The 16,728-nt window shown below is 43.3% G+C and overlaps 1 protein-coding gene across 4 annotated transcripts in view; it reads left to right on the top strand.

Moving 5' to 3' along the window:
* Positions 1-16,728, top strand: part of SLC12A4 (solute carrier family 12 member 4) — a 59,826-nt gene that overhangs the window by 36,274 nt on the left and 6,824 nt on the right. For all 4 annotated transcript variants that reach the window (XR_014528784.1, XM_083514929.1, XM_083514928.1 and 1 more), the window contains 15 exons: positions 125-366; positions 1,389-1,603; positions 3,637-3,801; positions 3,906-4,004; positions 5,112-5,169; positions 5,940-6,114; positions 7,289-7,407; positions 9,349-9,447; positions 9,839-9,958; positions 11,010-11,114; positions 12,220-12,388; positions 13,661-13,856; positions 14,358-14,527; positions 16,001-16,132; positions 16,222-16,329. Coding sequence is in view for 3 of the 4 variants with exons in the window: in XM_083514929.1 (XP_083371055.1) it covers positions 125-366; positions 1,389-1,603; positions 3,637-3,801; positions 3,906-4,004; positions 5,112-5,169; positions 5,940-6,114; positions 7,289-7,407; positions 9,349-9,447; positions 9,839-9,958; positions 11,010-11,114; positions 12,220-12,388; positions 13,661-13,856; positions 14,358-14,527; positions 16,001-16,132; positions 16,222-16,329 (2,172 nt within the window). In the remaining variant the exon portion in view is untranslated. The remainder of the gene's footprint in view (positions 1-124; positions 367-1,388; positions 1,604-3,636; positions 3,802-3,905; positions 4,005-5,111; positions 5,170-5,939; positions 6,115-7,288; positions 7,408-9,348; positions 9,448-9,838; positions 9,959-11,009; positions 11,115-12,219; positions 12,389-13,660; positions 13,857-14,357; positions 14,528-16,000; positions 16,133-16,221; positions 16,330-16,728) is intronic.

Below are 16,728 nucleotides of genomic sequence, written 5' to 3'. Positions count from 1 at the left end.
ACTCAAGACGTAAATTTGGTTTAGTTTGGATATATATGTGTTTTGCCAGGGATGTCCTGTTGAACCTAAGGACATCATAAATTGCTTTCTTTTTGTTGTAGACACTGTGTTCTAACTGTTTCAGACATACATTGCTCCTCAAGCGGCCATTTTCCATCCAACTGGGGCCCACGACACTTCCAATGCCACGCTGAATAACATGCGAGTGTATGGGACCTTGTTCCTCACGTTCATGGCTGTGGTAGTCTTTGTAGGCGTGAAATATGTCAACAAATTTGCATCTCTGTTTTTGGCTTGTGTCATAATATCCATCTTGTCCATCTATGCTGGAGCAATCAAATCCATCTTTGAGCCACCTGTTTTTCCGTAAGTAAATGCCAACAATTGAAACAGAGTTGTTTGAAATCTCCTTACAATAGTGCTATCAATGAAAAGAAAAAAATCCTAGCTGTTGGGTTGGGAGATGGGACTTTCCCCCCCTAAGCCCGTACAGCTGGGAAAAGAGGGGAACATGCATAAATTTATTTTTATCAAATGAAATACTGCCCCTTCCAATCCAGTCCACTCACCTGAAAAATAAGGATGAAAATACAAATGTTGGCCCTCAATGGAGAGAGAAGTTTTTCCACCTCTAGATTAACTTTAAGGGAGGGAGAAATGCAAGTTTAGGGAAGGAACATAGGGAAGAGCAAGAGATAATGAGTATTTAAGAGAAAAGAAGACCTTCGGTGTCTTTTTAGAGCAAAGGAAAAGTGCAGAAAAGGGTCCTCCAAATGTTTAGGTTGCATTATTCTCTGCATGGAAAGACTGAAATGCTTGAGGGTAGTTTTCTGTAGTAAAGAAGAAAAAAAGATGACAAAGAAATGGTAGTGTTTTGTAGAATTAATGTGCATTCCTAATACTTGCACTGATCAGCACAAGATTAATCAGTCAATCACCTACCTACTTCATATAACACAAACTGAATTTATGGAATTTGGTGTCATAAAGTATACTGATGACCACTAGCTTAGATGAGTTTAAAGAGGAGTAGGCAGAGTCATGGAGAATAAGGCTACAAATCATAATAGCTTTGTCAAAACTTAAGGTTCAGAGGTCACCAAATAGTAGTTGCTGGGGAGCAACAGCCAGAAAGGGCTGGCTCCTTCATGGCCTCCTCTTGGGCTTCCTGGGAGCATCTGATCGGTGACTGGGAAGCTGGATGCTTGAGGAGGTGGTGGACTTTTGGTCTGATCCAGCAAAGCTCTTGTTGTATTCCTGCATTTCAAAAGTGATCTACTTTCTGCTGTTTTCTTATGGACTTCAGGGGAGAACTTTTCTTTTGTGGATTTGCAAGAAATCTATGAAGCTTATATATAACAAATCTGCAAACCTTTGTGTCTTCCCAGAGTTTGCATGTTAGGCAACAGGACTCTTTCAAGGGACCAGTTTGATGTTTGTGCCAAAACTACAGTCGCTGGCAACGTCACTGTGCCCTCCCAGTTGACAGAACTCTTCTGCCCAGGCTTCAATATAACCTCTGGATTCTGTGATGAGTATTTCCAGTTCAACAACGTTACTGAGATTGTAGGGATTCCTGGAGCTGCTAGTGGCATTTTGAAAGGTAGAGGCAAAGATATTACCATGTGATTCTCCACTATTATTGAGACATGCCCAGTTCCAGTGCCAGGATATTATGCACCCTTGGCAAGGCTAACTACTTACACTCCCCCCCCCCCCCGCAAATGCTAACCTCAGTTTTCCAAAACAGATGGTTTGTAGAAAAAATGGAAAGCCCCAAACCTAATTGCTAAATTTATTTTAAATTGCAATAAGTCATGCAACAATCTTTGAAAATCTTTCTCAAATGCAAAAGAAAATGTTTTAGCACACAAATCGTTTTGAATAATCTTGCGAATTGTGATGTTAAAATGCAAGTCTCTTCAAAGTTTCCATTCCAGGCACATCAAAATCTTTTCCTTTGCAAAATTTGTCACCAATTCCTCCAGGTCAAGTGCTGATGCTTGGGCTTGTTCAGTTGATATAGTTGCCAAGCCAACTAGCCTCTTTTGCCACATTGTTGAGCATATGTTTTTAATAAGTTTGAACTGTGAGAAACTGCATTCAAAATACAAAATAAAAGTGAAATATTATCAGAAACATATAAGAGATAACGAAAAGGAATCAGTATAAAACTGTGCCATTCAGAGGTCAGTCATGTGCCCCTGTGAGATCTGTGCCGTAGGCGGCTGCCTAGAAGAAGAAGAAGAAGAAGAAGAAGAAGAAGAAGAAGAAGAGGAGGAGTTTGGATTTGATATCTCGCTTTATCACTACCCTAAGGAGTCTCAAAGCGGCTAACATTCTCCTTTCCCTTCCTCCCCCACAACAAACACTCTGTGAGGTGAGTGGGGCTGAGAGACTTCAAAGAAGTGTGACTGGCCCAAGGTCACCCAGCAGCTGCATGTGGAGGAGCAGAGACGCAAACCCGGTTCACCAGATTACGAGACTACCGCTCTTAACCACTACACCACACTGGCCTAGCTGGCATAATGATGGCACTGGTTACGGCCAAAGGCCTTGGTGAAGCACATGTTTTGCATTCAGGATGTCCCAGTGTCAACCTCTAGCATTTATAGGAAAGGAAATATCCTATCTGAAACCCTGGAGAGCCACTGCAAATTAGTGTGACGCTACACTGAGTTAGATGGACTGGTGATCTGATTCTGCATAAGGCTGCTTCCTTCCTTTCAAATTATTTCTGTTTCTCAAGCAGTGTGCATTGTGCTTTATAAAGGTGCTTGCAACCTGAAATTCAACACAGGGGAGACTATGGAGGAATGGGGAAGGGAGAGTAAAAAGAGGAAGAATGTGTGTTTCCTTCTGTTCAACATACTTAGGTTTCATTAAAATAGTACAGAGGACTAAAGGGTATGCCAGAAGTTACACTGAAAATGTGGGCTTAAAATATGACCTTAAAGTCAGTGATGTGACACACCTGAATGTTTGCAGCACACTGCTTTGTACTTAGGATCAGGTACAGAATTAACCATCCTGAAAATATTCCTTCTTTTGGATTTAAAAAAGAAATTCAAGACACTAAATTCTTAACTGCTTAGTGTGTAGAAAGAGTTCTGAATGAGATTTCCATTGGTCATAGTGTGGAGATATGGGGTCCTCCTGTGAAGCTCTTTGCTTTTCCTAGCTACAGAAGGAAAAACTATATGATTTATACAAGTTGTAGAACCCACTTGCTTTAGATGCAGAACCTGGGTAAACTTGTCCGTCCGTCCCCCGCCCAGAGTCAATGTTAAATTATGACACGGTGTAATATGTCATGTGCTGTTCATCTGAGGTTGTATTTACCTAATTTTAAGACCTGCTAAGGAACTGATGATTGTTATTATGTCTTCATATGTAAAACCACAGAATTCAAAGAGGGTTGTGCACTCCCCCCCCCCCATGATTGTGTGTGTATATATATGAGAGAGAAAGAGGGAGAGATACTCCTGAACAATAGGATACCTGATACAATATTTCTTGGACTTCCTAAAAAATCATCCTCTGATAACATTTTCCTTGTGCCTAACAAAGAAAGTGAGCAGATGTTTCATTCAGTAAGTTATTTGTTCACTCTGCTCCTTTCCTCCCCCACCCCAGATAACATCTGGAGCAATTACTTGGAGAAAGGTGAGATTCTGGAGAAAGCTGATCGCCCATCTGTTGATGTGGCTGGACATAAGAGCAACCTTCACCTTTACGTTTATGCAGACATAGCAACTTCCTTCACAGTGCTCGTTGGCATCTTCTTCCCTTCAGTGACAGGTGAGAATACGGAGACGAGCAGATTTTTTATACCTCTGGGCACTTTGGAACTCTGTGGGTGGGAGAAGTGCTTCTCATTCCTACATTCTTGCTTTTCTTTTAAGGGATCATGGCTGGCTCAAACCGATCTGGAGACCTCAAAGATGCTCAGAAGTCTATTCCTGTTGGAACTATCCTAGCTATTATAACTACGTCTCTAGTCTGTATCCTTAAAAAAAAAAATTAAAAAAAGATTGTGGTGGTTCTAATACATAAGCTGCCCCATACTAGGTCAGACTGTTTGCCCATTGTGATGTTCCTGCAGTTTTTTGCAAGGGCCTGTCCTTAGGTTGTCCCTAAGGGTAAGCCCTCACAGATACTCCACTGGATCCATACTTCCCTTAGGTTCCTGCTGCCGCCACCAACTGACTTGGAGGAAGCAGTAGGACTCTCCCTTTGTATGCCTACTCAACCCCAGCTCTGCTTCACACTGGAGTGGTCTGCTTCCTATTTAGTGAGGAATTGAGTAACATTTTCTTAAATAATAGTTTCCAATGTTTCAGGATTCTACACTAATACAGCTGCCTCTGGCCCTAGCTATTATCCTAACACTGCATATTTTGACATCTATTATCCTATGTTCCAACCTAATGCTTATCTCCATCTAAGTGTCATTTTAGTAACTGGTCCCATCTACAAGTCACTCCCCCCCTTTTTTAGACCAGGGATAGAGAAACTTTTTGGATTGTCAGGTCAGATCTTTATCTCACCCATCCACCCTGCAGGCCAATTTTGACACTTTCCAATCTTCTGGTGTCATTTTGATGCCACGTGACTGATAGGTGGGTGGTCCCACTTGCACATTACTGTTGACTGGTGGGGGAGGTGTGTGCTTCATCAGCATGTTCCCTGAAGGACATGCACTAGTGAAGTAGCATCCAGCAGGATTGAACCCTGCCCATCACCATGCCCATCAGTTGATGTCACCCAGTGACACGAACTGATAAACAGGTAGATGTAGATTTGAGGAAATAGATTCACAGGCCTAATTGGACATCCTGGTGGGCTGAGATTCCCCACCCTTGCCCTTAAACTTCTGATTTACCCATGCAGTGCAACATTATGCAGTTTGAGTGGCACTGGCCCATGCTGGCTGGGTGTGATGGGTGTGGGACTCGAACAGCATCTAGAGGGCCACAGGTTCCCTACCCCACCTCTAAAGGAATACATAAGGATTTTTATGGCAAGTACTATAGTTATAGGGATGTGTTGCGTCTTACTGACACTCTCAGAAATCAGGCTGGTTTCTTTAATGGAATGTGCACCTTCAGATTTCAGCTGTGTGCTGCTGTTTGGTGCTTGCATTGAAGGGGTTGTTCTTAGAGATAAGTAAGTAACCATTAAATTTCTGCTTCACTTTCATGTGTAAAACGATGTGGTCAAAATCATGGCTTTGCCTCTCATTTTTGCTGTGTGAAATTACCTTTCTCTTCAGCATATTGCAAAATGGCTGTGATCTTCTCACCATTTTATTGTTTGTGATAAGTCATTGTTTGCCTTAGCATTGTGTGTTAACGGGGACACTGTTGTGGGAAGGGATTGTATGGCACCTGCAGTCGAAAATAACAGACATTTTGTAGCCAGCTATTTTTGCATCTGAAATTGCACATCCAGTTAGAGATGTGAGCCACCAAGTCAAAGACCATCCTTATATATCATTTTGTATATCCACACTGATCCCCCAGTTATTTTTGTGTCTCGTCATTGAGTTTGGATCATTAAGCTATTTCAGTTTTAGGATCCAGGGCTATATCTGAAGTTTCCTGTGTATTTAAGAATCAAGTAGGGGTGGGTGGGTGGGTGGGTGGGTGTGTTGGGGGCCATATGGTCCAACCCCCTGCTAGATGCAGGACATTCAAAGCTTGAGTGTCTCCAGCAGATGGCTGTCCAAATTCTACTTAAAGACCTCTAGCAAGTAACGATGCTGTTGGTAACCATTTCATTATGCCCTAATATTTAAAGCATTAAATTTAAATTCCTTGCATGAACAGTAACTTGTTTTGGGAAATAAATATTGAAATTTCCATGGAAAAATACTTTTCACCATTTAATGAAATCCAAGGCTGCTTTTCAATCGACTTGTTCCATCTTTTCTGCAGATATGGTGATGCCGTGAACAGGAACTTAGTGGTGGGCACCCTTGCGTGGCCCTCGCCGTGGGTCATTGTGATAGGCTCATTTTTCTCTACTTGCGGAGCAGGTTTGCAGAGCCTCACTGGTGCCCCACGGCTGCTTCAAGCAATCGCCAAGGACAACATCATTCCTTTCTTATGGGTTGGTACATGTTGCACCAAGCAAGTTCCTGGAAAAGAGCCTTATGAATCTGGGAGCTTGGTGTGCTCCCTGAGGCATAAATAGGGTCCTAACAGGAAGCTGACTCTGATTGAGAAGGCTAGATTCCATGTCTTTTAAGAAAGCAAGCTTTTACTCCTAATTAAAAATAAACCCAAGGAGGGAACTCTAGTGGGGTGGGGGTGAAGAACCTAGAGGGAAAATACTACTCCTACTAATAAAATTATTAGTGAGCTTATGATAGTCATATATACTGAGCAATGGAAAACTGGTAGCTATCAGAGAGCTAGCCTGTTTCAGGCGTTCACTTTTGTTGTTGGAAGCCGCCCAGAGTGGTTGGGTAGAAATAAATTATTATTATTATTATTATTATTATTATTATTATTATTATTATTATTATTATCTCTTGTGCATGTGAGGGCTCCCTACAGATGTTCTAGAGCAGGGGTCTGCAACCCGCGGCTCTGGAGCCAGATGTGGCTCTTTTACACCTTTGCTGCGGCTCCGGGGTGGATACTAGCGAGGGGAGGAGGCGCATTGTGCGCCCCGACACTCCCCACTGTGGCGGGCGCTATACTGGCTGTGACGTCACATGGGGGCAGTGCGTGCGTTAGTCACGCACCGTCCCAATGTCACCTTCCCGCCCGCCCGCCCACTACATGGTAAGGGGCATGTACGCTGGTCACTGCATTGAAAGGGGGCATGTACGCTGGTCACTGTTTTGAAGGGGAGTGAAGAACACACACACACAAAAAGGTAACTTGTTAATTTAACATTTATTTCTATGAGGAGGAGTAATTCTGAGGGGTCAAACAAAGAAATAATAAAAAAGTGACAAAAAAAATATTTTTATAATGACGAGTTTTGCGGCTCCCAGTTTTTTTTTCTTCGGAAACGGGTCCAAGTGGCTCTTTTTGTCTTAAAGGTTGCAGACCCCTGTTCTAGTGAATGTTTTTTGGGTGGGGAAAGGCTGAGATGCCTCCCCTTGGAGCTATAATGCATATTTTGATTCTTCACAAATAAATGCCTGGAAAGTACTACACTCTCTCTCCCCCCTGCCTCACTTCCAGCACAAGCTTTAGATGCTTTCTATGAACTGTTCAAAACTTAAATGAGGCACTGCAAACTAATTTTGTTCTGCAATCTCTTTTTACAGGTGTTTGGCCACGGGAAGGCAAATGGTGAGCCAACCTGGGCCCTTCTGCTCACAGCACTGATCGCAGAACTCGGCATTCTTATTGCATCCCTTGACATGGTGGCCCCAATTCTTTCTATGTGAGTTTTCCCCCCAGAAGTTTTATTGCCATAAGATAGGTTTTGTATTAGCAGCACTTAACAGAAGCAGACCAGCTGTGTTAAAGGTTTTTTTAAAACCAAATTTTAGTGGGGATGAATTTTGAAGGCAAGGATCACAACAGTCACTAAGACGTCCTGGTTCTTTGCTGTGGCTGCTGGTTGTAACTTTTTAAATCCACTAAAATGCCCCTTGGAATGATACTGTGTCATAACTAGGGACATTATGGGGAATTAAAGATGGTAGCTGGTAGCTAGGAGGAGCCAGGAAGAAATGCACCAGTGATTTGGCACCCCGTAGCCATGAACTAGCTGAAACTAGCTGAAAATCTGCTCCACACTTTGATTGCCTGTGAGTCTTGGTGAAGTAGGAGGTGCCATTATACTTCAGCTTTGCTTTCCACATAGACTTGTCTGCCCAGGAAACCTTGTATACCACAGGCAATTCTGGAAATTGTGCTAAAGTGCACAGTTGATTTTGTGGAGACTGCTGACCAGGCCCATTGAGCTATAGAGTTGCGTATGTACTAAGAGTGTACCCAATAATACATGCTGGCTGTGCACTGCAGAGGAAGGTGGATAGTAGCTTATTTCAGATAAAACAAGTTCCCAGGAACACAGTTTGTGTGTCTTTTTGGAAAACTATTGCAGCATGAAACAGGATGGCAATTGTATGCTTCTCTGCTCTCAGCAGCCAGCTGTAGAATATAAGCCTCCAGCGCCACTTAGTGGTGGCTCCAGTTTGTCACAGTTAAACAAAAGGATTGGGAGGTGTTCAGTTCAGGGGTAAAATGCCACCGAGCCCAGCTGCCATGGCAGTTTATGAACCAATGAGGCCAAATCCAAGTTGACAGAGTCAAACCCTGATGCTAAGTAGTTCAGGCCAGGATTGAACAATGTACAAAGGACAACAGGACCTGAATTTTCATCACTCAAATGCTTCTTCCTATTCTGGGTTAGGAAGCGACAACACTGATAACCTTGTAGTCCAGGCCTGCACAGCTTATGATCTACAGTGCTGAACCAAACCCATGTGCCATGTATGGTGGCTTGTCAGCTAACAGGCAGCCGCCTCTGCTGATTTTTAGCACTTCTGCTGATTTTTAGCACCAAGAATACCAGGGCAGGTGGCTTGATGTTAGGCTTGGTGGCTCACATGTTGTACAGGCCTGACTCTAATGGATATCAGCATGTCACCAGGGATAAGAAAGTTCCACACGACATCCTTTGAACTCCCTCCAGGTGTAATAATATAAAACATTTTGTAGCACTTTCTAAGTGTCTGTAGTGTTTTGCATGTCTTGCAACATAGGTCAGCATCATAGATTCAGTAGAGTAGAGGTGCAAATGAGAGAACAGTAGCCTGCCTTAAGGGCCACCTGTGTAGAAGGAATTCCTGGCTTACACTCCTGGCCAGTGCAACAATACATATGTGCCAAGGCCTGCAAATTCCCTTGAACTCTAGGGCTTGACTAGAGCTGGTAGCTACCATATGTTGACTGGGCCAAGGCCTGGGTAATTAGGAGGTTGAGAGAGAGAGAGCGAGCCTGTCTTTAATATAAATTTGTATCATTCTCTTCTCCCAGTGGGTTCAATTCAGGATTTTGGCTTTGGAACATGTGTGAGGGGTTGTCTAAGGCCATCCATACCCAAGAAAGAATTTGAACCTGGATATATCCAAATAGAAACCTCAAGACATGCATATCCTACAGACTTACAACAGTACTGTATCACTAAAGTTTCTCCCCAAATATTGGAAATTTTAGATTGGAGGGTTACTATAAAAGCAATTTAAATTGGTTGTGTTAATTTAAAACCCCTCCGTTTCCTTCATTATGTTAGTTGTGAATTTTGTGCTTTGTTCTTTACAGTGGGCCCAGACCTAAATGTGATGTGCTTTTCTCTGTTTCCTCCCTCAACTAGGTTTTTCTTGATGTGTTACTTGTTTGTCAACTTAGCCTGTGCGGTGCAAACACTCCTAAGAACTCCAAACTGGAGGCCCAGATTTAAGTACTACCACTGGTAAGTTGAGAGAGAGAGAGCGTGTCTCACAAGCTTATTCATATAGCCATTTGATCCCTCCTCATTAAGGGTTAGGGCACTTGAGAGTGTGTGAAAAGTTAAAAGTGGAAAGCTAAGAGTTTTGGAAATGCTTTTCAGCAGACCATTTATACATATGTGCCCTTTGCATGATGACAACGCAACATCAGGTGATGATCTGCATGTGTGAATGAGCCATCACTGATATATAAAATTACAGATAAGAGTTCCCGTATCACCTCCAACACAGTCCTGTTCAGTGGAATCTGCACATTCAGCCGCTGATCACCAAGGGTAATGAAATCAAGGAATGCCCATGCATGTGTGAACCAGCTCTAAATATGTGCTAACATTTGATTTTTGTTTCCTTCAGGGCCTTGTCCTTTTTAGGCATGAGTATCTGCCTTGCGCTGATGTTCATCTCCTCCTGGTATTATGCTTTAGTGGCAATGCTCATTGCAGGCATGATTTACAAGTACATTGAATACCAGGGGTAAGTAGCTTCTGATCAAAATAACATGATAATGTGATTGCTGGGTGTGGGTGTATGCATGCACACAGAGCTATCCCTTTAACAGTAGCTATACCCTGGGAAGCCCTGAATTGGATCTTCCGAAGGATGCTTAATTCTATCATTTAATTTCTGAATTGTTATGGGTTGTGTCCAACGAAGTTGTTCTATTCACGCAAGGTTTTCTACTTGCACAACAGAGTTTTCCCTCCCCCCCCCCCCCAATCTGCTCCACAGGGAAAGTTCTTGAAATAGTGGGAGCAGAGGAGGGTAAATATCATTGTGGAAGTCTTTGGGCAAACGAATGACTTTGGGCTTGTCCACACTTCTGCTTGTCTCATGCCTAGAAAACTGAGTGGTTTTCTGCTTGCCCTGTGTTTTCTAGGCATGGGTCCGAGAGGTTTTGTCTTTGCCCTGCTGCTTTCCCCTGGAAAACCTGCTCTTTAGTGCAAAATCAGAGCAAACGTCAATCCAGAGAAAACCCAATTGACTTTTGCTCCGATTCAGTGTTAAACAGTGGGTTACCCCAGGGGGAAACAGTGGGGCAAGGGGAAGTGTGGATGAACCCACCCTTTGGAAGCACATAGTCCAGTGAATATTCTAGAAATATCTACTGTTGCGTTGTCCTCTCTAAGTGGGTCTAAACCTGGCCAGTGTTAGTATGATAGGAAGGGGAGCATGTGGCCCTTCAAACATAGTGTTGAATTCCCACCACCTGGAAGTCATTGTCTGTGTGGCCAAATGGTAAGGGAACACCTCCCTGTTATATCGGGAGAACTCTGGGAACTTTATGTAAACTGTTCTATGATTCCCAAAGGAAGAGTGAGATACAGGGGTAACCAACAAATAGAGTATCGAGGTCTAGCTAGGGAAGCCCACCCAGATGGGCGGGGTATAAATAATAAATTATTATTAAATTATTATAGTCATGGGAAGTCCATTTATACTGTGAGACAGAAAGTAAGTGATCTAAATACAGTTTTTTCTGCAAAGGGAGTCGCGCTCTAAGCTGGCTTAATTTTGTAAATTACAGGGCGGAGAAGGAATGGGGTGATGGGATCCGGGGCCTGTCTCTAAGTGCTGCCCGATATGCTCTGCTGAGATTGGAGGAAGGGCCCCCACACACCAAGAACTGGAGGTGACTTCTTGTTGTTTCTTCCCAGTTAATGACACGGAGAGTTGTGTTTCCCCCAGATTCTGAACTTGCATGAAATCAAAATAATGTGTATTCTGCAAGCCCCTTGATGCAGGACTTTTTGCTTACTTTAAAAAACATGTGTGGAAGAGGCTCTTATGTGCAGATTCTTGCCCCCAATACAAAAATGCTGGAAGATTGTCTGCAGAGAACTAGTAGGAGCCAAACTGAAGACAACCAAAATGAAACATTTCAGCAATGCACAGTTTTAAGTTATGAACCTCTTGCCTTGGATATTGTAATTTTCACATAAGGTTCTGTTGCTTCTTCCATCTCCTCCCATGTCACCATGTCTAATGTCCTGCTTGGGTTTATGCAACTAAAGATCACATCCTCATGCACACCCTCCACTTCTCCAAGGCTTCTTATTGCAGGGAAAGAGTCATAATGAGAGGCATAGCAATTAGCCAGTGTTGAGCAAGGGTTGAAGTGTTGGACTAGGACCTGGCAGCCGTTCATGAATGAAGCTCACTGGGTGAACTTGGGCCTAGCCATCCTCACAGGATTGTCAGAAGACTAAATTGGGAGCAAGTAGCCATATACGCCACACTGAGCTCCTTGGAGAGAAGAAACAAATGGTGTTGGAATTGTCTTTCAGACAAGTTTTTCTGCTGTTACTGAGCTTCTCATGAAGGATTGCCTCAGCATTCTAGGAACACTAATATGAAAAGCCCTGTCATAAATCAAATTGTTACATACTTTCTGGCTGTATGGTCCTCTTTCATAGAAATGTCACACATGTTGCACAAATAAATATGGTGATCCAGCTGTCTCCCCCCCACCCCCAGGCCCCAGTCAGCCCCTTGAAAGTCTGGATGGGTAGCTTTATTTAGTATGCAGCCTTCAGCCTGTTTGGATTAGATTTAGATGTGAACTTCCCATGTGAACTGAATTTTTGATGAGCCAGTCTCCTAGTGAAAGCTGTCTGAATATATAAAAGCCAGTTGGTGAAATAGCTCTTCAATGCTCCCAAGCCAGAGTTCTCCTTAAGAGCTGCTTAATATTCAAAAACCTGGCCCCCAAACCGTTTCTTTTCCTCTCTTTTCAGACCGCAGCTGTTGGTGCTTCTGAAACTGGACGAAGATTTGCATGTGAAATACCCCAGACTGTTGACGTTTGCTTCTCAGCTGAAAGCCGGCAAGGGACTGACCATCATTGGAACAGCGATACAAGGCAACTTCCTGGAGAGCTATGGAGAAGCACAGGCGGCTGAACAGGTGGGCAGGGGGGAGCAGGGGGGAGGCTAAACACAAAGTGTAAGAATCATGGAGCATTTGGCAAGAAAGTTTATATGGCTTTCTAAGGCCTGAGGCTCCATCCAGAAACAGCTTCTTGGCAGGCAAGCAAATCGTTTTCTAGCCAATAATGTATTTTCAGAGATGTGCTAAGGCTTCAGCTGAACCAAAGACTAAAGAATGTCTGAGTGCAGTGTTGTTTTGTTTATTCAAGGCTTTTTTTCCAGCAAAGGCTGTGTGTCCTCCACACTAAAAAAAATAATTTAAATTCTCTACCCAAAAAGTAAAATTGTGCTGTGTCAATGAGACTTGTTTCTGGGCTCCATTTAGAGTTCTGGTCTTGAACTTTATGGCTTGAGATCAAGGCCTTTAAGTTTGCTTGTCAATACAGACTTTTGCATGCATTTTGCATGCATTTGACTGGCGTGTGACTGCCCAAGCATGTGCCATTTTCGGCTCCGAAAGGGTGCGGAATGGGCAGGGGCGGGGTGGGCCTACACAACTGGGAGTTGCTTGTACACTAATATTTTAATCGGGGACCTTTTCCTGGGTTTCTCCGCCATCTTGAGTTATGGTGAGAGGTTGCTGAGGAAAGAGCTTTCTCAGTGGTGGCAGCTGTTACGGAATGCTCTACCTAGAGAGGCTGGTCTGACATCATTTTGGTTCTAAGGCAAGTCTTATTTTTTTCCAGACCTTTAAAGTTAACTTTATCTGTTTTGTCTTTGCTGGTGTGCATGTGTTATGCTGCTCTACATATTTTTTTATGTATTTCTGTATGTTTTTTTCATTTGTCTTCTTGTGTGTTGAAATTTCATAATCTGCCCTGGGAATCTGAGAGGAGAATAATAAAGAAACAATCATTTAAATGCATACACTTAAAAGTTATGCAGATAGATCGTATTGTGCAGTTTCTTGTTATTTGAAAAAATTATGCCGTATATTCCCTCTTTGTTATTGATTTTATTCCATTTTTGTTAGTTGTGAGTAGAGAGCAGACACAGACACCATTTTTCCAACCTTCAGAAATCTTGCTCAGGCATCCCTCTAGACTCAGGTATTTCAGCCAACATGGCCACATATATAAATCTGTTTCTTGGAAATCCCTGTATTAATTATTCTTTTGGTAAGGAGGAACCTCCCACAAATACAAGTCAACATGTGCAAGTGGAGAAATCTGTTTGCATGTTTTTTAATTGCCCCATGAGGGTTGACCTCTTAATGGGAGACACCTTAATCCTGTTGGCTGTCTTACAGACAATCAAGAATATGATCGAGATTGAGAAGGTGAAAGGATTTTGCCAAGTCGTCATAGCTAATAAAGTCCGGGATGGCATCTCCCACTTGATACAGTCGTGTGGATTGGGAGGCATGAAGCATAACACAGTGGTCCTGGGGTGGCCATATGGCTGGAGGCAAAGTGAAGACTCAAGAGCCTGGAAAACCTTTATAGGCAAGTTCTTAGGTTGTTGGTTGGTGTTCTTGATCTTGATGTGTGAAAAATGCTGTAAATTTGGTTTCTCATAGTAGAAAGCCCAATTTGGGGTGGAATGGTGTGTTTCCAAAAAAAAAAAGCTGCCTCTGGAGTGGTAGCATCACTTTGAATTTCCCCTTCCCCATTTATTGCAGCTGGTGTTGACTTTCACCATGCTTTGATGTCATTGTGTGTATCTCTGCCTGTGCTTTGCATCAGTAGTGGCTGCTATCCATTGGATCTGGTAGGGTGGAAGGCAGAGTGGCCAACATTTGGTGGAGCCACAGCCGATGAGAGGCTGAGCCAACTGACTCTAGTTTTCCTTCCATCCTCCTCCCTGTTGAGTTCTACAAGAGCAGCACTGGGACTAAGGGGGAGGAAGCAGACAGCCAAAGCCACCCACTAGTAGGAAGGCAGGTTAGTGTCTCACAATCCTGTTTGCTTTGTATTACAATGCATCTTTATTCCTTTTGCCTCTAGACACTGTACGCTGTACAACTGCAGCCCACCTTGCCTTGCTGGTGCCCAAAAACGTTTCCTTCTACCCTGGCAATCATGAGCGTTACAATGAAGGGAACATCGACGTCTGGTGGATTGTGCATGATGGAGGCATGCTGATGCTGCTTCCTTTTCTGCTCAAACAGCATAAAGTAAGAGTGTCAGGAGCTAGATGGACAAGTTGGGCTCACCCATTTGCTTGTGTATGTCAATCCAAGCTGTGGAATACTGGCCACGTTCACACCATACATTTAAAACGTTACGATACCACTTTAAACAGTCATTGCTTCCCCCAAATAATTTTGGGAGCTGTCGTCTGTTAAGGGTGCTGACAATTCCCCTCCCAGAGCTACAGTTCTTCTGAGTTCCCTGGGAAGTGAAACCACTTCCAGGAATTGTAGCTCTAGCAGTGGGATGGTGGCTCCTAACAATTCTCATCCACCCTTCCAGAACTTTTTGAAGGAAGCTGTGACTGTTTAAGGTGTTTTCCTAGCACTTTAAATGTATGATGCGGATGTGACCACTAGCTTATTGTTTTGTATAACTGGCTCTGCCTGAAAGCACCCAAGCAATCCACAAGGTTTTTAAAAGAGAGTACATATCCGAAAACCATTTTAGAAAAATGCTCCACAAAATATAGTGAAAACCATATATAAATCAACAGAAGCAGCAGCTTTTGAAACAAGTAACATTTGAAGAGTAATCTTGGCAGTCGGTCCATATGGTTGAAATTTACTTAGCTTCATTTGTAGGTGCTGCTCTAAGAACTGACAGTCGCATGAAACAGGAAGTTACACAGAAAGTCCCTCCAAGAAGAGGAACTCTTTCTGCTGAGGTCTCAAACTGCCACTGCTATTTTGGCAGGACTGTTGCAGCAGCATTTGGGAAGGAGACAAACAACCTCAGCTGGTGATTTGGAGGTGCCCGGTGCTCCGATTAGGAGAGCCAAATGTTGACAATCACCTACTTTTTTAGTCATGCAGCACTTCTCAACCTGGTGTTTTGGGCTACAATTCCCATCAGCCCCACCCTGGTGTAACATGTCATGCACACTCTTTTCCTATCTCAGTGTCAGAATATAGGTAGCTGTTTGAATACCAAGTCAGACCACTGGTCGCTCTAGCTCACTATTTTCTATTGCTAAGGTTGGCTTCGAATCTTGAGTTCTAGGAAGGAGCTTTCCGCAGCCCTGTCTGGAGATACCTGTGACTTTTTGCATGCAAGGCATGTGCTGTACAACTGAGCTTACAGCCCTTCACACATTTATACACAACTATGTAACTTAGGAACACAGGAAGCTCCTTATATAAATCAGACCATTGGTCCACCTAGCTTTGTATTGTTGATGCAGGCTGATAGTGGCTCTCCAGGGTTTCAGGCAGGTGGGTCTGCCAGCCCTACCTGGAGTTGCCAAGAATTGAACCTGGGGTGTGTGGTGTGCAAATCAGATTGGGTACCACTGAACTATGGCCCTTTGCCTTGCATTTATAAAACTTATAAGAGCGGTTTTTTCGTTTTGTCTTTTTAAAGGTTTGTGCAGCCTTGCAATACTACCAGGTTCTACAGGCTCTGCATACATGTTCGAAAGTTTTGAGAAGATACACATATATTTTCTGCTTCTACAGGTTTGGCGAAAATGTAAAATGAGAATTTTCACCGTAGCTCAGATGGATGACAACAGCATCCAAATGAAGAAAGACCTGGCCACCTTCCTCTACCACCTCCGAATAGAGGCTGAAGTAGAAGTAGTGGAAATGGTAATGGGGTTTATCTTGTTCTGTGGTCGATCGGGGTTTGGGACAATGCATTGTGTGTCGCTGTAAGACTGTCGTTCTTGTTTTCGTAGCAAAACAGCGATATCTCCGCCTACACTTACGAACGGACTCTGATGATGGAGCAGAGATCTCAGATGCTGAGGCAGATGAGATTGACCAAAACAGAAAGAGAAAGAGAGGTATGTTTTGCTTTGGTATCCAATTATGTAAAGTGTTGATGAAAGTGTCCCAAAATCTGCAGACACCTCTTTCACCATTTCTTCTCTAATTGCCACATTCACTGTATTGGGAAAAAAGGGTTATTTAAAAAAATGCTATTCTGGGAAACTTCCCTTGGGAGGTTGGGCCATAAATGAGATGCCACCACTGTCCAGTTGCCACCCATCCCACCTCAGACAATGGGGAATCAGGAAGTGATTGCTTTAAGATATGTGTTTCACATCCCCCGCCCCATTGGAATTGGGCACATGCATTGAGATGAGGTTTGCACTTAAAACCTAGTTTTTTGTGCCCAAACACCTGCAACAAGTTTCACTCCTACGCCTCAGTTTTCAGTGGTGCTCTCATGTTTCTAAATG

This window comes from Podarcis liolepis (assembly GCF_965112155.1).
Source record: "Podarcis liolepis genome assembly, chromosome: 7".
NCBI lineage: Eukaryota > Metazoa > Chordata > Lepidosauria > Squamata > Lacertidae > Podarcis > Podarcis liolepis.
Note: the sequence above shows the minus strand (reverse complement) of the source record. Positions and strands in the feature narration are given on the sequence as shown.